The sequence below is a fragment of the Phalacrocorax carbo genome, chromosome 3 (genome assembly GCF_963921805.1).
Source record: "Phalacrocorax carbo chromosome 3, bPhaCar2.1, whole genome shotgun sequence".
NCBI lineage: Eukaryota > Metazoa > Chordata > Aves > Suliformes > Phalacrocoracidae > Phalacrocorax > Phalacrocorax carbo.
The window spans coordinates 113,570,125-113,593,909 of record NC_087515.1 but is presented as its reverse complement, the minus strand read 5'-3'; the positions used below and the strand labels follow the sequence as shown (position 1 = coordinate 113,593,909).

At 39.3% G+C, this 23,785-nt stretch overlaps 1 protein-coding gene across 3 annotated transcripts in view; it reads left to right on the top strand.

Annotated features, from left to right (window-relative positions):
• The window catches only part of ROCK2 (Rho associated coiled-coil containing protein kinase 2), a 113,847-nt gene that overhangs the window by 50,861 nt on the left and 39,201 nt on the right, over nt 1-23,785 (top strand). For all 3 annotated transcript variants that reach the window (XM_064448040.1, XM_064448039.1, XM_064448041.1), the window contains exons 3-6: nt 2,263-2,363; nt 12,163-12,300; nt 14,925-15,185; nt 21,028-21,172. In XM_064448040.1, the coding sequence (XP_064304110.1) occupies nt 2,263-2,363; nt 12,163-12,300; nt 14,925-15,185; nt 21,028-21,172 (645 nt within the window). The remainder of the gene's footprint in view (nt 1-2,262; nt 2,364-12,162; nt 12,301-14,924; nt 15,186-21,027; nt 21,173-23,785) is intronic.

Sequence of the window (23,785 nt, the reverse complement as noted above, 5' to 3'; positions counted from 1 at the left end):
AGTGCTTGAAAGTGGATTCAAGAAGGATTTGCTTCATGGTCACCATGGGCAGTGAGGTTAGGCTGCTGTTCCAGCCTGTAGCTTTCTGGATGTTCCTTGTTGCTCCTCTAGAACACGGACATGACATTTGCCCTTTACCAGTCATCAGGAGCCTCCCCAAGTTGCCATGAACTTTCAAAGGTGATAGAGAATAGCCTGGTAACGGTGTTGACTGGCTCCTTCAGCATGCTCAGATGCATCCTGTGTCATCTCATGGCCCGGCATATGTCAGGTTTACTTTATTGGTCCATAACTCTGACTTCCTATACTGTGTTACTTCACTGCCCCACACCCTGCTGTTAGCTTCAGGGAGCTGGAAGGCCTGTGAACAGAGCTCGCCAGTGAAGTCCGAGGCAAAAAAGGCATCAAGTACCTTGATCTTCTCCATGCTCATTGGCACTAAATCCCCCTACCCCACTGGTAGCAGCAGGCCTACATTTGCTTCATTCTTTCTTTTATTGTTAGTGTATTTATAAAGGCTGTTGTTTCCCTTCATAACCCTGGCTGGTTTCAACTCTAGCTTAGCTTGCTTTCCCAGTTCCGTTCTTGTATGCTTGGGAGATTCCTGCTGGGTAGCCCATCCCTGCTTCCATGTTCCAAACCTTTGCTTTTTGTGCTTGAGTTGAGGCAGAGGTTGCCTATTCAGCCAAACTGGTGCTCTGCCATGCCTGCTGGATGTCTAGCTTCCCAAGGGATCCTGCCTGTGAGTTCCCTGAACACGCTGTAGTCTGTTCTCCTGAAGTCCAAGGTCTGCTTGGACTTCCTTCCTCAGTTTTGTTAGGGTCATAAATTCTACCATCTCATGGTTGCTTCAAGCAAAGCTGCCACAGACTTTGTCACCTCTGGCCAGTTCTTTCTTGTTTGTGAGTAATAGATCAGAGTGCCTCCCTGAATGGGCTTGTTGCTCACTTGGGTCAAAAGAAACATTCTTGATGGTCAGGCATCTCCTGGATTCCTTGTAGCCTGCCAGGTTGCTCTTCATGAATATGTAGGAATGGTTAAACTATTTACTAGATGTTTGTTATCATTAACTCCCTGCTGACAATGTCATCTTTAATGTCATACTGAATTAACTGTACCTCTGATGCTTTTTTCCCTGTATTCAGTTCTGAGATTCCCTTTAATGCCTGTCTTGGGATCAAATTCCACGGTCTTTGACTGTAAACAGGGATCTCACAGTGTACACCTCTACTCTTCTCTGAAAATAAGCATCCACAGCTCTTCATACAATGTCATGCTTTTCCCTGGTAGAGGTCTTGCTCCAGCCAACCTGTTTTGCTTTGTTTTTTTCTTCCTCTAAGCGTGTGTGTGGGTTGTGTCAAAGCTTTTCACGCTTAAGAAAGATTACCTCCAGTATTATGGATTCCATTAGTTTCTCCCATTATCTTTTGTCCTTGTAATGAGGATAGATTTTTAAAATGTATTTAGCTGGGACGCATTCACTAGCATGCTACATTTAAAAAATTAAAGAGTCTAGGACCTTGCATGTTTTTACAATTTGTCAGAGGTCAGAATTTCACTGGTTTCCCTTGCAGATTCCCACAACTGCCAACAAGAAAAATACCGAAGGACAGAGCTTATCTGCAGAATATTGCACCAGAGGATACTTGAAGAGAGCATTGTAGACCTAATTTTAAAAAGTGTGAACACTGAAAAGCACTTTGAGATGGCCAGTAGTTACATAAACATATGTAAACTTGGATTAATATTTCATATGGAATGATTGAGTAGATCTGAAGTCATAGCCCTACATGATCTGAAGTTGTACACAAAGGTTTCTGAGTTATGGTCCTTGCTGTTCAACCCTCCAGGTGTGTAGGAGCAGCCTGCACCTGCAGTGCTTTTGTGTTTACCGGGTACTTTACACTCCTGTGTTATCAATGGAGTGTCAGTGGATCCTGGCAGCACAGCGGGTGGCAATGAATAATTGTCTGAGAATTGAAGATAGGTCTCTCTGGCTCTTTTCATTACCAGTGTCTTCCTGTGAGCCTGTGAGTAATTATTAGAGGTGTGAAATGAGAGTCAGCAAAATCTGAAAGACATTTCAATTGTTACAGCTAAAGGTAAATGGTTTCCAAACAATAATGAAAGGGGCTGTTAGTAGTGACAGCAGATTCCAGGAATTAGCAAGAAGGCGCTCTACATTTAAATAAAAATAGCTTATTTTATTATGTATTTATTTTAATACATGCATTATCACAACTTCTATTTGATTTGTTTTAGATGAGAAGATTGTGGAAAAAATCCGAGCTTTACAAATGAAAGCTGAAGACTATGAGCTTGTTAAGGTGATTGGAAGAGGGGCTTTTGGAGAAGTGCAGCTGGTAAGAATGTAATGATTTAATGATTAGACAGATTTATGGCTCTAGCCAAAACCTTCCCCAGACTTGCATGCTTTATATCTAAAAATGCATTCTTAATAGGTGTTATTTTCATTGTATCATGAGGTCATTTCTGTGCATAGTAAACAGTACATCTGGATTTAAAACATCATGGATTGGAAGGGAAGGACTTAGGAAAGAGTTTGCTATCCTTTGATCAAAATGGAAAAGGCAGTTCATGGCACTTCTAAAGTTTTTTGGCTGCAAGCATCACTGTATAATAATATCTGAAACCTTCCTAGGAAAGAGCAAGCTAATAGTGCAACATAAAAACTTTTTTTTGGTCTTACAGTTGTGATACTTGCATTGTATTTAACTAATATGACTCACAAGATTTTTTTTAAAGATGCTTTTCTTAACTGTCGACTCAACATTGTATCCTATATATCTAATGTAAGAAGGGGATTACTTTTTAAATTTATATTGCAGAAAAATTCTGTTAAAAAAAGAAAGCAATCAAAATACAAAAAGTATCTTAGTATATCATGCATAGTCTGCCTGTCATTTACTTTTGATTTTTCCTGGACTTCCAAGTTATGCTGTGTGATAAATAGCACAAAAATGTGAGCATATGTATGAGATGGATTGATACATCAGTTGTGAAAAATGCTATGGATGTAAGCACCAAATCAAATCTGAGAATACAAAAACCAGGGGCAGGTTATCATGAACTAACAGATAAATGCATATCAGCTGATCCATGACAATTTTCTGTGTAAGCATTTTTAGAGGAAGAGAGATGTGAAGCAAGTCAGTGGAAAGGGGAGCAACTAATCTGCAGCAACTGAAGCTCGTTATCTTGTTACCAAAAGGGAACAGAAATTACCCTTTTGCTTGTGCCTTTTGACATGGAACTGACATTTGCCTGTTCTGTGTTAATTTTGCAGTAGGAAGCTGGGGAAATCATATTGATTTGTAATGTACAGCAATTTTTGAAAATAAAAAGATGTTTTGGACTTTTGTTGAGGAACATGGCAAGATCTTAGCTCTGAAGTGCTTATAGGAGGTACACAATGTATGATGGCAATAAATTTATTATCCATTTGTGAAACTATGTGTATGTTCCATATTAGTATTGGTGAAATTGATAGGAATTGGGGGGTGGGGGGAACTTCAACTAGCGTAATGCTGTTTGCATGACTCATGGGTAATTTGCAAATTTAGATGTAATTCATGTGGCAGTTAGCAGTGTTTACTCAGCAACTTTTATTGATTTATTTCATTTTTTAAGGTACTTCATTCATGTGTAGCAACATGAGAATGTAGCTCCCTCTTCCTTATTTTTTTCTGGGTCATTTGCACTTTGTTTTGATCCAGAAGAATTTATGAAATATGGAGAGGAGTAATTCCAAAGATCCCCATTTTTGAACAAGACTTTAAAGAATTACTATGTGTCTGCATATGCGTTTATATCCTTGCTGGCAAGAGATAAAAACCAAACCAAAAACCTCCAGCAGAACCTTACTTATTTGAGAAGGGGCTGCTGCAGGAAGCTTTGTAAGGAAGCAGTCTACTTTTGTCTTTTCACTGACAGTCATGTCAAATGGTTTGTTTTAAAGTCTGCTATTAGACATTTTTATCATTATATATATATCCACTTAGAGTAGGTAGTAGAGAATCTCCCTTTTCATGACTTGCATAGGAAGTCAGCGAAGAATCATGTTGTAAGGGCAGAGTTCCTTGTCCATTTGTTGGGGGAGGAAGGTGAAAAAGAGAAGATGCCCATGACAGAAGTCGTGCATTTTTTGGATGCTACACTGATACATTTAATGGAAGCATCCAAGAGAATAATTCTATTTTTAATGTGCTTCCGAAATCAGAATACATAGTTTTCATATGTACATTTCTAAGAACTTAAGGGTTTTTCCAAGTCATTTTCTTTTCTTTTTAACATACATTTTTAAATATAAGGCCTTAATTTTTTCTGGCTTAGAATGAAAACTTTCTTAATTCATAGAATCATAGCCTAATAGAATCATTAAGGTTGGAAGAGACCCTTAAGGTCATCGAGTCCAACCGCTAACCTAACACTGCCAAGTCCACCAGTAAACCATATCCTCAAGCACCACGTCTACCCTTCTTTTAAATACCTCCAGGGATAGAGACTCATCCACCTCCCTGGGCAGCCTCTTCCAATGTTTGACAACCCCTTTGGTGAAGAAATTTTTCCTAATACCCAACCTAAACTTCCCTGGCGCAGCTTGAGGCCATTTGCTCTCATCCTATCGCTTGTTACTAGGGAGAAGAGTCCAACCCCTGCCTCGCTACAACCTCCTTTCAGGTAGCTGTAGAGAGCAATGAGGTCTCCCCTCAGCCTCCTCTTCTCCAAACTAAACAACCCCAGTTCCCTCAGCTGCTCCTCATAAGACTTGTTCTCCAGACCCTTCACCAACTTTGTTGCCCTTCCCTGGACACACTCCAGCACCTCGATGTCCTTCTTGTACTGACGGGCCCAAAACTCCACACAGTACTTGAGGTGCATCCTCACCAGTGCTGAGTACAGGGGCACGATCACCTCCCTGCTCCTGCTGGCCACACTGTTCCTGATACAAGTCAGGATGCCATTGGCCTTCTTGGCCACCTGGGCACACGGCCGGCTCATGTTCAGCCGGCCGTCAGCCAGCACCCCCAGGTCCTTTTCCTCCAGGCAGCTCTCCAGCCACTCCTCCCCCAGCCTGTAGCGTTGCATGGGGTTGTTGTGACCGAAGTACAGGACCTGGCACTTGGCCTTGTTGAACCTCATACCGTTGGCTCCGGCCCAACGATCCAGCCTGTCCAGGTCCCTCTGTAGGGCCTTCCTGCCCTCCAGCAGATCAACACATCCACCCAGCTTGGTGTCATCTGCAAACTTACTGAGGGTGCACTCAATCCCCTCATCCAGATCATCAATGAAGACATTGAACAGGACCGGCCCCAACACTGAGCCCAGGGGAACACCACTCGTGACCGGCCGCCAGCTGGATTTGACTCCATTCACCACCACTCTCTGGGCTCGGCCGTCCAGCCAGTTTTTAACCCAGCGCAGAGTGCACTTGTCCAAGCCGTGAGCAGCCAGCTTCTCCAGGAGAATGCTGTGGGAGACAGTGTCAAAGGCCTTACTAAAGTCCAAGTAGACAATGTCCACAGCCTTCCCCTCATCCACTAAGTGGGTCACCTTATCATAGAAGGAGACCAGGTTAGTGAGGCAGGACCGCCCTTTCATAAACCCCTGCTGGCTGAGCCCGATCCCCTGGGTGTCCCACATGTGCTGCATAATGGCATTCAAGATGATCTGCTCCATGACCTTTCCTGGCACCGAGGTCAGGCCGACAGGCCTGTGGTTCCCTGGATCCTCCTTCTGACCCTTTTTGTAGAGGGGCATCACATTCACTAGCTTCCAGTCACCTGGGACCTCCCCGGTTGACCATGACTGCTGATAAATGATGGGGAGTGGCTTGGCGAGCTCCTCTGCCAGCTCCCTCAGTATCCTTGGGTGGATCCCATCCGGCCCCATGGACTTGTGAACATCCAGGTGAAGGAGCAGGTCAGTGACTGCCACCTCTTCAACAACTGGGACTTCATTCTGCATACTAGCTCCATCTCCCAGCCCAGGGGCCTGACAACCCTGAGGATGACCAGTCTGACTATTAAAGACTGAGGCAAAGAAAGCATTAAGTACCTCAGCCTTCTCCTCATCTTTCCTGGCAAGGTTACCTTCTGCATCCAACAAAGGAGGGAGATTCTCCCTGTCCCTCCTTTTGTCACTGATGTATTTATAAAAGCATTTTTTGTTATCTTTAACTGTGGTGGCCAGTTTAAGTTCCAGCTGGGCCTTTGCCTTCCTAATCTTTTCCCTGCATAACCTCACAACATCCCTGTAGTCCTCCTGAGTCTCCTGCCCCTTCTTCCAAAGGCAGTAAGCTCTCCTTTTTTTCTTGAGCTCCAGCCAAAGCTCCCTATTCGGCCGAGCCGGTCTTCTCCCCCGCCTGCCCAACTTACGGGGACGGCCTGCTCCTGAGCCTTTGAGACTTCCTTCTTTAATAACATCCAGCCTTGCTGGACTCCTTTGCCCTTCAGGACTGCCTCCCAAGGGACTCTGTTAACCAGACTCCTTAACGATCCAAAGTCTGCCCTTCTGAAGTTCAGGGTAGTGGTTTTGCTGACCCTCTTCCTTACTTCTCCATGAATCGAAAACTCTATCATGTCATGGTCGCTGAGCCCAAGACAGCCTCCAACCACCACATCACCCACCAGGCCTTCTCTGTTCGTAAACAGCAGGTCCAGCGGGGCACCTCCCCTGGTTGGCTCAGGAAGTTATCATCTCCCACACACCCCAGAAACCTCTGAGTCTGTTTTCTCTCTGCTGTGTTGTATTTCCAGCAGATATCTGGTAAGTTGAAGTCTCCCAGGGGAACTAGTGCTAGAGATTGTGAGACTTCAGCCAACTGCTTGTAGAGTACTTAATCTGTCTCCTCATCCTGGTTGGGTGGTCTATAACAGACTCCCACCAGGATGTCTGCCTTATTGGCCTTCCCCCTGATCCTTACCCATAAGCACTGTCGTGCAGATTTTAAATTCTAAAGTAGAGGTGTTTTCACAGTGTATGTACTGCAGTTAGGTAGTTTGAGTGGTCTGAAGACAAACTTTACTTCTCATTCACCTCATCGTTATAATGTAATGGTAAAATGCATAGTAACTTGGTCATATAATGATGTTTTGTGTTTTTTTTTTATTCTTTAAATAAGCCCTTCAAGCTCCAAAATAAAAAAAGCTAAGAATGCTTGGTACTGGATGGGAACTTCTGTGTCTTCATGTAGAGCTCTTCTGTACTTCATGGCAATTTAAAAGAGGACTCTTTCTGGAATGTAAAAATATAAGTAGAAATCATAATGTAATGCAGTTTTACAGCTAAAAAGCAGTGAGCTAATACAACTGTATATCTGAGCTAATATTAGCTGGTGATGAGGGCATACATACCTAGATTTTTTGCCTCACAAGGTATGATACAAGTTTAAACTATTGAGCTAAGCTATATCTATTTCTACTCCATTCAAAATGTTAACACCACAGTTGCAGATGATGGATTTGCAGTAATCAAAATATTTTGCAACACATTCTGTGATCAAAATAGAAATTTGCTTCAGTGGGGGCTAAATGCAGAAAGAACCATAAATAAAACATGATTAAATACATGAGTTAAATTCATGAATGTCGTGTTATGTGTGTGCCATTGTGCATAAATATTTGGAGGACAAATATCTGTAATATTTAAATATAACAAACCAAAATATGAGGATGTTAACATATAGCATAAAATAGTCAGCTCTGACCTCTTTCATTTAATTTTCTTTCCCCCAAGCTTTCTGCTCCAGTATAGCATATTCTTGTGAAAGAAGTGGTGTGGAGAGATCAGCTTTCCAGATTCTCTACTGTTGCATGTTACAGCTGGATTTTTTTAAAACGCCCTCATTCCCCATGCCACCCTCCGGGGGAAAAAAAAAAATCAGCCCAGTGATCAGCTGACTTTCTATAACTCCAGAAGTACTAAACTGTGCTCTTGAGCCTCTGGCTTTTCTGGGTCTGCAGTGATGGGTAAAACTAGGAGAATAATTGCCAGCTACCAGATAGCTGCTTCTTTTATGCAGTGCCATAAATAAAAGTGACTGGTGTCTAGGACAGACAGAAGAATTGAATTATGGTGCTTAATATGTTGTTTGTGGTTTATGCAGAAACAGTAATTTATCAAAGCACATCCTGAGTACCTCTTGTTTGTTTTCACTTGGGGAAAAATCCTCTTGATTTGAAATGGAAACATATCCTCAGTACTTTCTTCCAGGTCTAATTGCAAAGTACTGAAATGTATGTATGACATGAATGAAATGCAATGACCCAGCAGACTGACTTGATCATGTACTGGAATAGAAAACTAAAGCAAGGCTAACTCTTTCTGTATTTGGGTAATAAATGATGGTCTGGGTGACATACTTTAGTAGTGATTTCTTCATGTTGCAAACCAGCGGTTGTCATGGCCTATGTAAACAGGTGCTGGTTTCATTTTTTCCATTAAGTGCTTTGTTAGGTTTAGTTTCCCAGCCAATGCTGATGTACATTTCTGTAGTAATACAAATAAAGCAGTCGTGAGCTATTATCTGAAATTTGTCAGGGCATGAACCCCATCTGTAGTAATTTCTTGTGGCTCTATTAAGTATTTTAGGATATTTTTAATTATTTCAAACCTCAGAGTTCATTTCACAACTCTAGGATCTTCATTTTCTTTTATCATAAAAGAGATGGTACCATTATCAGTACTACTTATCAGTCTGATAACTTCAAATGGATGTTATTTTCTTTGCTACAGATTTTCTTCAGACACAAATGCTGTTGAAATGATGGATGTATTTTGTGCATACTTGTTTCTTGAAAGTCTTAGGTTGATGTAGCAGAGCAGAGGGAAATTCTTATTTCTTAATGTTTTTTCATAAGTTAAACGAGGCCATGTTACTCAGTGCTGATGGCACGAAGGGATTTTCCTACCTATTTTGAGAGTTACTCTGGTGAGCTGCAGTTTAAATTTGGCAGTTCATTTAAACAGTTGGAAAAGATTGAAACATCATGGTAGTTTAATACATGAATAATCTGCTATATAAGCCAATACATATATGCACAAATATAGCTCTGGGTAAGGAGCACAGTGGCCAGCATCTAAATAGGCTGTCTCTAGGGGTCACGGTGGTGATATGAGAAGTAATACTGCCAGTAGGTCTGTTCACCTGTAAGGCATATCAAGGCCTACTCAGCCTTTGGATGTGCCGGTATGCTACTTGTTACTTGATTTTTGTACAGAGAATGAACCTATCTTGAAATTTTCTCAATAAATAATTTAGCCAACTAATAAGCTATTGGTACTGCCTTAGAGAGGTCCACAGACTGTAATTTCTGGTCCCTGCACTGCTGTGCATGAGCTTGCTTCAGGCTGTGCTGGCTTTTTGAGACTTCCCCCCGCAAGTAGTGGGAGACAATTATTCCTGTAAATAGAGGCAGCTCTACTAACTGCACCTGTAGCTGTACGCTTCTACGGGAGAACTTATCTTGGGCCGCATACCTCCGGGACACAGGGCTCTACCCACCCTGGGGACAGTGATGCACAGACACCAATATGATGGATGCAAAATGTCCGTCTATTTGGCTGCGTCACACGCTTATATAGCTCTTGCGCTTCCTGTTCCTGCCACTCCTATGGGGAGGAGTCTATCTTTCCGTCACATCCCGTAATCTTCCGGTCGCCGATCCCTGTCTATTCCCCTACAGCACCCAGGCAAGAGCACACGGCAATCTTAGGAATCATAACCACAGAACCACAGGTTGGAAGGGACCTCAGGGATCATCTAGTCCAACCTTTCTAGGAAGAGCACAGTCTAGACAAGATGGCCCAACACCCTGTCCAACCAACTCTTAAAGGTGTCCAACGTGGCCAAGTCAACCACTTCCCTGGGGAGATTATTCCAATGGTGACTGTCCTCACTATGAAAAATTTCCCTCTCATGTCCAATTGGAATCTCCCCAAGAGCAATTTGTGTCCATTCCCCCTTGTCCTCTCCATGTGACTCCTTGTAAAAAGGGAGTCTCCATCTTCTTTGTAGCTACCCCTTAAGTACTGGTACATGGTGATGAGATCTCCTCTAAGCCTCCTTTTCTCAAGGCTGAGACTACTCAAACTACTAAAAAAGTTGCAGAGCTTTATGTGAACTTTCATAGAAAATCCATCTTCAATTAAACAGTATCTTTTTGAGGTTGCTGGTCTTTGTGTTTCTTCTGGATTTGAGCAGGATTGCTAAAGCTTTACTTAATGGCGTATAGTTGTGGTGTACCACCAAGTCTTTGTAAATAATCCCCTGTGGGATTAGTAAATGGGAAAGAGGTAGTTTTCAAAATCCTTTATTAGGACACCTTCACTAGCTGGTTAATTGTTAATGTCTTAAAATATACATGTTTATGGAGTTGTTAGTGCATGCAGAGAATGTGTTTCTGTTTTGGTGTTTGGTTGGAGGCTTTTGAGGTTTTTTGATCTAGTTGTACAGAAGGTTGTTGGTTAGATTTAACTATGCAAGATGCTAATCTAAAACTTTTGTACCTATGTCTTGAGAACAAAAAGCCCCAATTTCAAGAACGGTAAGTTCATAAATGATCCGGTTTCTGTTCATGTTCTCACTCTTTCCAAGATTTCCACCACCACCATCTAATGCTTCTCCTGTTTCTACAGCTCATTCCTGTTGGCTTCAGCAGCATTAATGTTTACAGCTCCTCAGGAGCAGGAGACTGATGCTCCCACATTTGTAGAGCAAATAGGTGTCTGTGTGAAGCTTTGCACTGCAGACATAATGAACCTGAAACATTTAGAGCTGTTCAGGAAAAGAACCTATTAAACATTCTTTCAAGTAGCATAATTAAACTTAAGACATTATGTAAAAGTAAGAAGGTGGGGGATATGGTTTATTTCACTAAATGTGAGGTTTTAAAATGCACCAGAAAGTCGTAACCGTTCAGTTCTGATTTCACAAATTAGTCCACTGACTTTTTTTATTTTCATGTGAAAACAATGTGCAGAAACTTAAGATGCAGTTAATTTCTTTTTTCTGCTGACTTTAGCTTACAGCTGAATACTTCTCACCTTGATTTCTGCAAGGAACACTCAAGAATGTTAAAAAACTGGCCCTTTAGTAGTTGTTACGTAAAGTAGTATAAATCTAACATTGTTTCACTAACAGGGTAATGACTTTACAGTTTGTGCTTTAAGGGTTTTGTTTCATGTCCATATTCAGCAGTTTTCCAAAATATTTTCAGATTTTGTCATCAAAGTTTTAATTTCAGTGTTCCAACATGATTTGTTATTCTTTTATACCATTTATAAATCAATAACTTCTTAAGAAAAGAAATAGGAGCAATCTTTTTTGTGGAAAATAAAAATTGGAAGAGGCTGAAGTGGGCTGCTTGCAGAATTTCTAATGTGAATGAATGCAATGGATGGACGGTGTTCAGAATAAGAAAATATAAACAGAGTTGCATTTTATTTCTCCTTACACAGTGGAGCTTTTGAAGGGGGAATATACAAGCACTTCCTTTTTCTTCTGTAAACAGAGCTATTTCATCTCTTTTTGTGGTGGTCTGGGTGATTTCAAGTAGTCATGTTCACTCAGAAAATGTTGGGAAGAGGAGTCCAGTTCTTTAGAATAAGACGGTACTTTTCTCATTCTGAGTTTTGGGTTGGGTTTTTTTGTTTGGGGTGGTTTTTTTTGTTTGCTTGCTTTTTTAAGCTGTTTCAATTGGAGTAAGCAGACTACTGGAGTGAGCCCTCATTTTTATGCTTATAGCCACAGTGAGGAAGAACATAGGCATGTATCCGTGCATCTTCAATAAACAGCTACCTCCTAATAGCTCCCACAGCCCTGAGGCCTGTCCTCCTCGTGGCCCTGCAGCTCCTTTCCTGGGGCTGCATCTGCAGCAGCTGGCCAGGCTGCGGCAGATCTTCCTTCGTTTGGCCTCCTCCTTGTTCCACACCTGCTATGTTTTTTTGGAGCAGCTGTTAGGTTTCTTTTTCCAGGTTTGAAAGTTCTCAAATCCTTACTGTGTAGAAAATTGAGTATAGGAAGACCTGGAGGCATCACATCCCAGAAAGCAGTGTGCATGTAGGAGAAATATGCTATGCTGGTATTCAATTTTTCTACAAGGCATTTCAAAAAAGTGGTTTCTCTTTCTTAACCAACAGGTTCGCCACAAAATGACACAGAAGGTTTATGCAATGAAGCTACTTAGTAAATTTGAAATGATCAAGAGATCAGATTCAGCCTTTTTCTGGGAAGAAAGAGATATCATGGCCTTTGCCAACAGTCCGTGGGTGGTTCAGGTAAGGAAGATGTGTAAGATGATGATGATGATGATGATGATGATGATGATGATGATGCCATAAATCCTTCCCAGTCTTGAGCTGGTTTTGAATTTACATCTAAACTCAAATAATGGTTTAGGTTCAGATTTTACTTTTTAAAGATACATATTTACAGCAATTTCATGGAGTTTGTGTATTTGGCTGTATTAGAAAGTAGATTAATTTACATTTGAGTCACTACAAATGCATCATAAAACTGAATTAAACTGATTTATTAAATATCCACACAATTATTTGGGATAATAGGGAGGTTACCTTCCCAACTAAGAAAAAATCAGGATAGAAACAAAAGTCAGTGTTATTTCCAGTCTCTCCTCATGATACAGTCAGTTGATCACAGGCAATTAGTATTAAGAGTGCCTTAAGTAGTTACTGTCTTTTCAGCTGTGATTTGGTAAGTGGATGAGTGTACACTCCTGGTCTCCTGCAAGACAGGAGGTTGTAGCAGTGGTTTGCTTGAAACCATCTTCTTAGTGGTCAGTTACTGCGTCACAGCTCACAAGTAATATCCAAGTAATGGAGAGCTGACTTCAGCTGGTCTTGAACACTGTCGCTTGCAGCTGTCTCACAACATGTATCATCATCATCATGTTTGTAATATGAATTATGCCTTTGGGAAGAATTAGTACTAAATACTGCAATTTGTTCTAACTGGTAAATTACACCAATTAATAAAATGAGTAGTGAAAGCATATACTTAAAGAAATTGTTAGTACTTCATTTTGTTAAATAATTAATACATTTAAATGCTCTCACCAATACTGCCATACTTCTGTATATTTAATATGTAAAGACTGGCACTAAGCTTCCCATATATTCTTCATAACTCTTTACCTCATGTGTGCAAGAAATGTTTTACAAGTTGTTGGGTTTTTTTTTAACTTAGATGTTTTGCTTTTCAGATCATATTTTGTGTTCTTGCCTATATTCAGCAGAAATACTTAACCAAATAGATGAATTTTTATTTAGTTATTTGTTTTATTGACATTAGTTGTCTGGAATTATTTTTGTTTTTCACATGCAGTTGAAAGTAAGGAGAAATGTATGACAATTTTCAAAGGAAAGTGTAGCAAGCATGATATAAACGTTAGTGTGTGTTCTTGTAAATAGCAAATGAATTAAAGTGTAGTTGCAATTGTGCCTTCTGTGAATAAGTGTATTAGTGTGATATATTTAGATGATGTGGTCCAGTGGTATAGGCTGGAAACTGGGACAGATGACGCTGCTTCTCTGTGCCGCCCTTTTGTGAAAAGCAAGTGAAATTAGAGCCCTAGGGTGTTGTTTGGGTTTTGTTTTTGGTTTGTTTTTTTTTTTTTTCTTTTTAAATAAATCCTTTGAGGGCAATAATGAAAGTGCCGTGTAAAGGCATAGTGTTGTTCTTTATTATTGTGTTATATTAATATCCTTACATGTGAGAATACAGAGGCTATTTTGGATTTTAATTTAGATTTTAATGACCAAATGCATTATCATATTATATATTGTATGTACTAGCCATTTGAGAAAACAAATACAGTGTAGTATATATATGTATTTAAGTATTTAAATATAGGTCTTCTGACACTAATATACATTTTAAATTTTATTCTAGAAATTTTATTCTAGAAATTTTAATCTAAAGGTCAAATCTCTTTAATAACGTTCCTGCCTTTCATGGTTCCTCGTCCTCCACAAACTCCCTGTTTTTGATTTCTTCCATTCATCTTCTTTTTCAATTGTGTTTGAATTTTGTGTGGTTAACTTGAAGATGTGAATGATTTTAGTTTTTAACGTAAAGGAGCAGTATTCCCTGAGAAATAAGGTGGGAGACTTTCAGAGGCTTTTCCACACCGGAGACTGAAATTTAACAGTAACGCTTTTTGCTGGTTTGGGCCATTTTCAGACCTGGTGATCGGTTGGTGAAGTCTCTGAAACTTCAGTACTCTAGGTCTGAAATACATTTTAAAGAGATTAAACTTACTTCCGCTATCATGCCAGTAGGAAACTTACTGGCTGTAACCTATACCAGATGGTTATTTTATTTTTAAGGATAATTTATTTGTATTGTGTTATACCTGTCTTCAGGAACTTCTTTTCTTTCTCCTTCTTATTTCAATATATTTGTTGACTTAGGGCAAAATCAGTAGCAACAAGTAAATGTGTAGAGAGATAAGGAGATTTGTAATATACGAAATTTAGGAAAAGTGTAAGACACTATTCACTGTTGAGCTATTTTCAAATCAATACATGGTGCTTCTTTTCTCAGGTTTTATATTTTGCATTTTGACTTAGTGATACCTTTTAATGCCAAGAAACACATATATATACTTAGCTCACACTACTAAAATAATCAGGGAATCTTTGCTTTCTTAAAAATGAAAACAATAATGTTTTGAAGTTCAGTAAGTTTCAAGGTACTGCCATAATGAATAGGAAATGTAGATTATCTGAATATAAAAAATGAAGTTATTTTACATCAGTCTTGATAATGTATGCTCAGATTTGATGAAACTTCAAGATAAAGTACTTTATTCTCTTTCCTAGCTGCCTCTGAAAGTATTTGCTCTTTGTTGTTTGTGTTTTTTTTTTTTTTAATGTTGCAGCTATTTTGTGCCTTTCAAGATGACAAATACTTGTACATGGTAATGGAATACATGCCAGGTGGAGATCTTGTCAACCTTATGAGCAATTACGATGTGCCTGAGAAATGGGCCAAGTTCTACACAGCCGAAGTTGTTCTTGCTCTTGATGCAATTCACTCCATGGGCTTGATACACCGAGATGTGAAGCCTGACAATATGCTTTTAGATAAACATGGGCATCTGAAGCTGGCAGATTTTGGCACTTGCATGAAAATGGATGAAGTAAGTATGCAACTGAATAACTTATCATCTATAAAACTGTAATTCTAAGGTTAATTTCTTATTAATTGTAATACCCAAAGGAATATTTGTCAAATGGTCCACTTGGTTGGAAAGCTGTTCCTTGTCTTCTAGTTTTAAATACAAGGGTACTTTAAATAGTGTAACCTTGTCTATAATAAACTTTTCTGGCAGGTGGAAGAAGGTTGTAAACTTTTTGTTGTTTTTGAAAGTGTGTTTGTTTGTGAATTTTGACAGTTCATTTTTTTCCAAATGCCTGAAAAGCTTATGAGACGACAACTGGTTGCAACGTTAGTTACCTTGGAACAGTTCATAAACTGACATTTTTCTGTAAATTAAATTATTTTATAGGCAAGATACAGTCCCTCTTTTCATTTTTCACTCTAATTGTTCTCATAGCATCCTCTAGTGGTCATTAAAATGAGGTCACAGTAAGGCAGCAGTGATATGTGATATATTAGAATTTGTTAGCTGTTTGTTAAAATGTCATACATTTTAATTGTCCAGATTTTACCACCTACAGCCAAATACACTGTTTTCTAATGAGATTCTATAAGTATTTTATTTTTAACAGGATGTAATATGTTATATTATTAAAGGAGACTTAAAAATAAAGATACCTTTTGTAGTTTGCACTTCTTAAATCTTCCCTGACAAACAGTGTTATGCTGTAATTTACACAACATGTTCTTCCTGTGAAGAATTGTAACAGATTCTAAAAACCAATGTGTGTGAATGTGTGTTATAATTCGCCTGGCCTTTGAAAGGTTTCTGTATTCATGTTAGCAAGGATGATCCTCTTAAGTTTATTTGCTTTAATGCATTAGATTATTTTTTTTTATTGTTTAGGCAGTGCTTGGTATAATCTCTGCAATCTACTTAATTTGCATTTGCATAATTAAGTTAATGTCTCTTCAGCTGCATCTGAAAGTACTGTCTCTGGTTAGGGGTTGGGTTTTTTTCTTTCCTGTGACAACATATTAACTTCGATAAAGAGCTGTAGTTGTTCAGTGAGGTTCAGTAGTCTATTTAGTTTTGCTGATATTGCAGTTGTTATTTTAAAGGCAGAGACATTGTTTGACTTACTTGCCTACTTTTAGGCAACAGCATTTACTTCAGTTGAAAAATTCAGAAGTAGAACTTGATCTCTAAATTTAGTCCTTAAAAAAAATATCTTGGTTTTGAGCCAATAGACTATAGGTCTTAAGTGAATCTGATTTTCATCAGAAGGGACAATAAAAAAAGCATCCAAAAGTTCATAATGTAAATCTACGAAAAAAGGGTGATCCCTTATGCTGTTTTAGGTGTCCCAGAAATGGTGAACCTAAGTGGCTTTTTTCCTTCTTTCTTTTTCGTTGTTAGTGTTAAAAGACTAGAATACTAAAATGTAGTTGATCGTATTATAAATGTTAGAAATGCATGCACATTTCTCATAAAGAGTTACAGTGAGCTCCAGTTCGGACTGGGCACCATCAATGAACCAGTGATCTCCTAAAGAAGTTAATTTTTAACAGATTACATTTCAAGTTCTTAGTGTTTCTCAGACTCAGTGGAATCACAAAAATTTTTTATACAGGAAGCTTTAGAAGTTGAGAGGTTCTGGATTGTCTCCAAATCGCATGGTACTTCTTACAAAACATGAACACATCCCAGCTGTGTAAATATAATATTGATGTTGGCAGGATGATTTCTAGAAAATATATGCTTACCCAATACTTATTTATTTTTTTTGATTTGGAGTTCTTTTAGCAGTTGTGCAATTAGCGTCTTCCTTACGCTATTGAGAGCACAGGAAAATTCTGCCGCAATTCGGTGAGAGAATATTTTGACTTTTGCTGTGGAATTGAATTCAGTGTCCTCTTAAGTCTTCCAGGCCAGTCCTGGCACTTGCAGCAGAATTCTTCCTTACCAGTATGTGAAAAGAAATGCTACATATCTTTTCCAACACAAAAGGACCTGGTCTATACTCAGTTGTGATGGTTTTGGGAGTTGTAGGGTTTTTTATTTTATTCATTTATTTATTTTTTAACTCTGCAACAAGGTGAGTATGTCTATAATTGAATAAAGAATAGAGTTGGCCTCAAAGGTTTAGTAGGAATTGTAGTTCCCTTTTGGTATTTAGGTATGATAAGGTAGCCAAGGGCAGGTTTTACCAGACTCTAATCTTCAGGTTTTCTGTAAGAAACTGGACAGTAGCATGGCTGGCCTTGGCAGAGCCAGGAACTGCTAGTGCTGCCAGGCTCAGTACATAATGCTGTCTGTGCTAACCGAGCTTTTAGGAGATCACAGGTTTAGGGGATATCTGTTGAAGAGAGATGTGAGTGAAAGAAGGGATGTTTACCATTTGGGATTATCACCTCAGCTCAGGCAGTTGAGCTGAAAGAAGGAATGCGTTCCTCTTTTTAGAACTCAGCTTATTTCTCGTTGAAGCTCGTCCAAGACTCTGCTGGATACTTCTTGCTTCAGTTCATTGCCTGCAGCATGCTGCACAAGCCCAGGTGCAGTGTTAGCACCATATCTGAGCGACGCTAATGTTTCCACACAAGCGCTCTCCAGCTCTTGCTTACTGAAAAGAACTTCATGAGGGAGTGAAAGCCTGATTTGGTAGATAAGGAATTGGTAGGATGGTTGCATCCAGAGGGTAGTGGTCAATGGATCAATGTCCAGATAGAGACCGGTGATGAGTGGTGTCCATCAGGGGTCCATACTGGGACCGGCACTGTTCAGTATCTTCATCAGTGACATAGACAGTGGGATCGAGTGCACTCTCAGTAAGTTTTCAGATGACACCAGTTGAGTTCCAAGATCCACCTTGATCTTTTGAGGTGATGAGAAAAGTCTCAGGTGAGACACTGGGTCGAGACTCCCAAAAGGAAGCTTTGTATGAGAGCTGCCGAAGTAAGTGTGCTATTTGGCCATAAAACAGAAGCTTAGTATTTGAAACACGGGAGCAACGCTTTGTTGAGAGAAAACAGCATCCTTTAGATCTCTTCGAATGCTGAAGTACAGAAGTCATTGTGCAGTATGTAGGGACTCTCAAGATGCCATGTACTGCACAGAGGGGACTTCCCTGTTTAGTTGGCTTTGATGCCTGAGATCATATAAGCTAGTCTGACTTTGGTATTAGGAGTATCCAGTACTTAGAAATACATACAGAGCAACGCCCAAGTTCTTTGAAGGAACAAGTGTGTAAATGAGAGGAATGGAAATCTGGGAATATTATATTCAGGTGATAATGAACCAGCCTTCCCAGGGACACGGTAGACTCGCTGCTGCTGGAGATTTTCAGGATGCGATCAGACAGCATGCTATATAATCTCATCTAGGCTCCCTTTACCATGACAGATTGGGCCAGATGATCTTTCAAGGTCCTTTTCGAACCCTGGGCTGTTCTGTGATTCTGTGAATGCATTTTTAGATTTGTTCCGGAGACAGAAGGTAGAATTTTATGGGGAGTAAGTACAACCAACTCCATGCGATTCAGATACAGTCCACTGAAAACTGATGTTAGCATGCAGATCCCTTATAACTGTAGAAGTACTTTTTTGCTCTACTGTTCAATTCGTTGACACCTTGTCTGAAAATCTAAGGTGTTGTTACCTGGAGTTCTTCGGCATCTATAATGTAATTGGAAAGAAGCTTTCTTGTCGCTACGTACTAGCCATCAGACTTGGGTAGGGCTGGAGTTTTTTTAGGCACAACCTTTGCTTTGTTTGCATAAGACTTCGTAAAATATTGACATGTATAATACATTAAAGTGTTCTTGTTTTGGTGTTTAATTATAGAGGAATGGGAAATGGGGTGTTATTAAGTGCTTAGGTGTTGAGGTGATGAGTCTGTGACTGAACCGGCGGTCTTCAGAGAAATCTTTCAGAACTGTTTCAGTGACTGTTTTTAAAGAAGCGTTTTACCCAGGGACGGATTCAGGTGGCTTCAGCCAGTTGTCACTGAGTGAAGGCTCAGACTTTCCTGTGTTGTAATTTTGCATTTGGATAAGGAAGAGATAGACATGCACCAGTGTTGGAGGCCTTATTAAGATGCCACAGTCCTACTAGATCAGCAGAATCACATGAGCCCAGAGTGATTCCTCCAGTGCTCAAAGCAAAGAGAGGCTTAAGCTTCAGAGAAGATCTGTAGGTTTATGCACAGGGTGCTGTTACAAGCAGGATGATCAACTAGTAGTTCCTGCCATATGCCGGACCCAGTTTTGAATGTTCTCAGCTTTAGATTTCTGGAGCCTTTGGGCTTTTAGCTTATTTATTTCCCAATGTTAAAATGGGATCATCTGTATTCTTCTTTGTACAAAGAAGACATTAGGTCTTCTGAAAAGAGTTAACTTCATTTTCTTATTGCAGTATTATCAAGCTATGTGCTATCTGGTTCCTAGTATAGAAGGCAGAAGTTAACCTGCTTTTCATTCCAGAACTGGGAAGTTAAAATGTCATTTAGGTTTCACCATGGAGTTGTAGAAGTTGATAGGCATTTGCCAGGAAGATATTTGAAGTATTCCTTAGGTTTCTGCAGCATTTAGGCATAATCCTAGTTTTTCACTGCTGGTTCATGACTTTCCAGGATTCTGGTTTAGTACATAAATAAAAGCTTTTGTCAGTTTTGGATATTAGGAAAAATTTCTTCACTAGAAGAGTGGTCAGGCATTGGAAAAGGCTGCCCAGAGAGGTGGTGGAGTCACCATCCCTGGAGTCATTCAGAAAAAGTGTAGACGTGGCAATTCAGGGCATGGTTTAGGAGGCATGGGGGTGTTGGGTTGACAGTTGGACTTGATGATCCGAGAGGTCTTTTCCAACCTTAGTGATTCTATGATTCATATTGTGTGTGAAAATAAATATTGTAGTTTAGTGTCTAATTTTTACATGCTGATATAGTTCCCAAAGCAAAATGTTTCTCTTCTTTAAATATGTATTTTGACTTTAGTTGTTGCTGCTAATATTCTGTATTCATATTCAGCCAAGGCTGATGGCAAAATGCACAGAGAACTTTGTAAGATGGCTTAGAAAAGATTTGAGGTTGAGAGACAGAATAAGAGATGAGTGTATTTTTGCTACTTCTCTAACTTCATCCAGGATTTCATGTCATTCATTCATCCATCTGCTCTCTCTGGAATGAATGCAGTGAACTTTATTAAAGGAAACAAGGCTTATAAGTCTGAACCAGCATGCTGGCAGATCTGACGATGCTTCTGCGTCATTAACCCCACCCCCGCATTTTTAGTCTCTCAGTGTGAAACAAAGAGGATGAAGAATCATTCCATTAATACAACTGTGTTAATACATTAATAAAAATAACTTTAAAAAAAATGCTTTGATATTCTTTAAAAATAGCTGTTCCTTTTATTTTTTTCTTATCTTTCAAAACCAAGGTGCGACTAAAAAAATTTGCCTTTAACTTGATTTATTATTTGAATTGGACGAAACTTTTATGTATCTGCTATGTAGGGCCTAGAACTCCTAGCTTGTCAAAACTATTCTGAAGTTTGTCCCTGAATTCAGTGAGATAAGGAGCAGTCCGATATGGTGCGTAGCTTCATATTGAAACAAATGGTAAAGATAATAAGATTGGTCAATTTTTGAAAGACAATCAAGAAAAACAGCTACAGAGTAGACAGGGGAGAGCGTGTTATCAGGAATTGTCATTTCAGTCCATATTGCTTCTGGAGTTAAAAAAAAAAAGACACTTTCAAACACATTCCTCAAACCAACTATTTTGGGCTATATTTTCTATGTTTTTCTGGTCTACTAATGGACTAATTGTTTAAAGACTTAGAAGTATTTTTAATTGAGCTGTTTGAATTCTCACTGTTGCACAGATAGGTATGGTGCGCTGCGATACAGCTGTGGGAACGCCCGACTACATATCGCCCGAAGTTCTGAAGTCGCAAGGGGGTGATGGTTACTATGGACGGGAATGTGACTGGTGGTCTGTAGGAGTCTTCCTTTTTGAGATGCTAGTTGGTAAGTAGTGATTTCTTCTGCTAATGAGATTATCATTGAGTCTTGACTGTGCCTTTAGCTGTACTTTGCTGCAAGGGGACTGGTTGTACCTCACTGTCTAACAGCTTCTGACCTTCGGCTGATGCAGTTGCTTCATTCCTGTTCTCTTTGCTCTCTGTTGCTCTTACACTGCAACAGCTGTTTGCATGCTTGCTCAGTGATTAGTTTCCTGACTCACTTCAGTTTAAAACTAATTCTTAGAATAGTTTTAACCAGGGTCAGCTACCTTGTCATCTCATGAACATTTGTGCCACCTCAGGGGCAGTACTGAGTTTTCAGGGATGCAGAGATGGGAAAGGAGAGGGAAGGGCAGGAATGCCCTTTCGTTTTTTTTCCTTCTCCTTTTTTTTTCTTCTTTTTTTTCCCCTTTTGTTGTCCTCTACCCCCCACATCCCCCCCAGCAGTAGCAGTGGCTTCTGTTAGGTCAAAATGACTGGAAGTATGGCTCGATTCTTTCTTTTATGCTTGAGTCAGGATTTTTCCAGTAAAATACATCAGACTGCTATGGCAGTGAACATAGAATATAATCTGTTAGAGAGATGAGTCACCATCTGCATCTTAAAATACAGTGACGATCAGTGTTATAGTCTAGTCTGTAGCAAAATACTGATTATAGAAGAATGGAATTGAGCATATAATTATTAAAAATCCAAATCAGCATGTTCCAGGAATATTGCAGATGTGATGGTTTTGGTATCCTGAGCCAGGAAAGACATTTGGATATATGATTGTAGTAGTACAATTTCTGTGTCTTTCAGAGTTAAGGCATTCTGACTTACAAAAAGTGTGTTCCATAAGTAATAGTCTGTCATAAACAATTCTAGCAATCAGCAAAATTCTTAAGTTAGTAAAATACTGGACATAGCTGTCCAGAATGTTTTCTCAGAGCCTATCCCCCTTCCCTCTGTATCGGAGAGGGAAGATCCTCCCCTTTTTATTCTTCTAATGAAAACTTTTTTTTTTTTAAGTGAAAGTGGAGAGGTACAGTTTCTGGAGGTGCTAGGTTATATGAGGGGGCCTGCACCTGATTAGGACAAAATTCCATCTACATTTCTGTGCAGCACACTGTGTTTTTATTTTGAGGTTTCAGTATGGGTAGCTAAGCTTAAGGGCTTTATTTGGTGTAGCTGCTTGTAGAGCTTGGAGTTGTGTTAGAAAACTTCTAATCTTTTGTAGGTCTCGGGTATTTTTCCTCCCAAAGTATATCTCATTTTAATATTTGAAGCTATGCTATTTTTACTAGGTTTTTTTTCTGTAGTACTGAAAATGATTTTTTCTTGTGTATGCTCTAGACTGGAAACTTCACTTTCATTAACTCTCTGATTTTTCAGACACTTTCTGATGGGAGTGAAATCACAATTTTGCTTCTGTTTTGGTTTTAGTCGTGCCATAATCCTATGTGATTAGCACTGTACCCTTTCAGCTGAATTCTTGTCTTCTTTTTTTTGGTGCTTTACATGACGCCTTTTTTTTTCTAGTTTTTTTAATCTGAGCCTCCCTCTTCCTCTGAAATGGATACATGATTTTCTATCTATGCAGTCTTCTTGAAATGTTAAAACCTGCCTCACCGTTATACTGGTATTTACAATTACAGGGTCTAGTTATGCCCTTTTTTATACTATAAAAATATAAATTATTATAACATTTTTTTATTCTTCTCAAATCATTGTATTCTAGTCTCAATTAGATTTCCTGTCTGACAGCACCAATGTGGTTTCCTTCAATGACTTTGTTTGCAAACACAGGATTTGACGCTCAGGTCAAATCCATTTGACAAAATGGCTAGAAAAACACGCAGCTTCTCTTCAGTAAGGATGTAGCTTTTCTGGTCCTTGTGTTTTGAACTAAGAATGAGACTATTCAAGACAGATCTTCTACTTCCACATACATATTGTTAAGACCGAGGAAGTGATAAAATGGTTTGGAGTATTTGATACATGTTAAATCTGAACTCTGGTTAAACCCTTATCCCTTTATTATCCTGTGGTATTTTCACTATTGAAGGTTTCTTGTTTTCACCCTGAATGACATGTAACACAACACAACGTTAGCATTACCATTTCCATTCTTAAATAACCTTATCAGTTTCAAGATCCCATGAACAACACATAAAGTCCACAAAGCCTTTGTGGACTTTCACACTTGGTTCTCCATATCTCACACAATGGTAGAAAGTATTTCTGTTTGTTTACATATAAGTTTCTGTTTATGGTCTTCTAAAAATTTATGCTCTGCAGACAGCATTCTGTTGTTCTGTTTTTAGTAAGATACAGTACTAACGAAAACGGTACTACTTTTTATTGTGTGCTTAACTAAAAGCTAAAATCTTGATCAGAGGATAAATCTAACACTACTTTAGTTCAGTGACTTAGGGTGGGTTTAGGGTGTGGCCTAAACCAAAGCTGTTTCTGAGGCCAAAGATAGCTGAGAAGGGGAAGGTTTGGAATGAGGGTAGCAGCAGCAAATACCAGTGATCCCCCCTCCAGTCTGTTGGTATGGCAACCTAATGAATTTCGTAAAAGTCTAGATACTTCATTCAAGCTGGTAACTACGAGTTTCTTACCTTGCCATAAA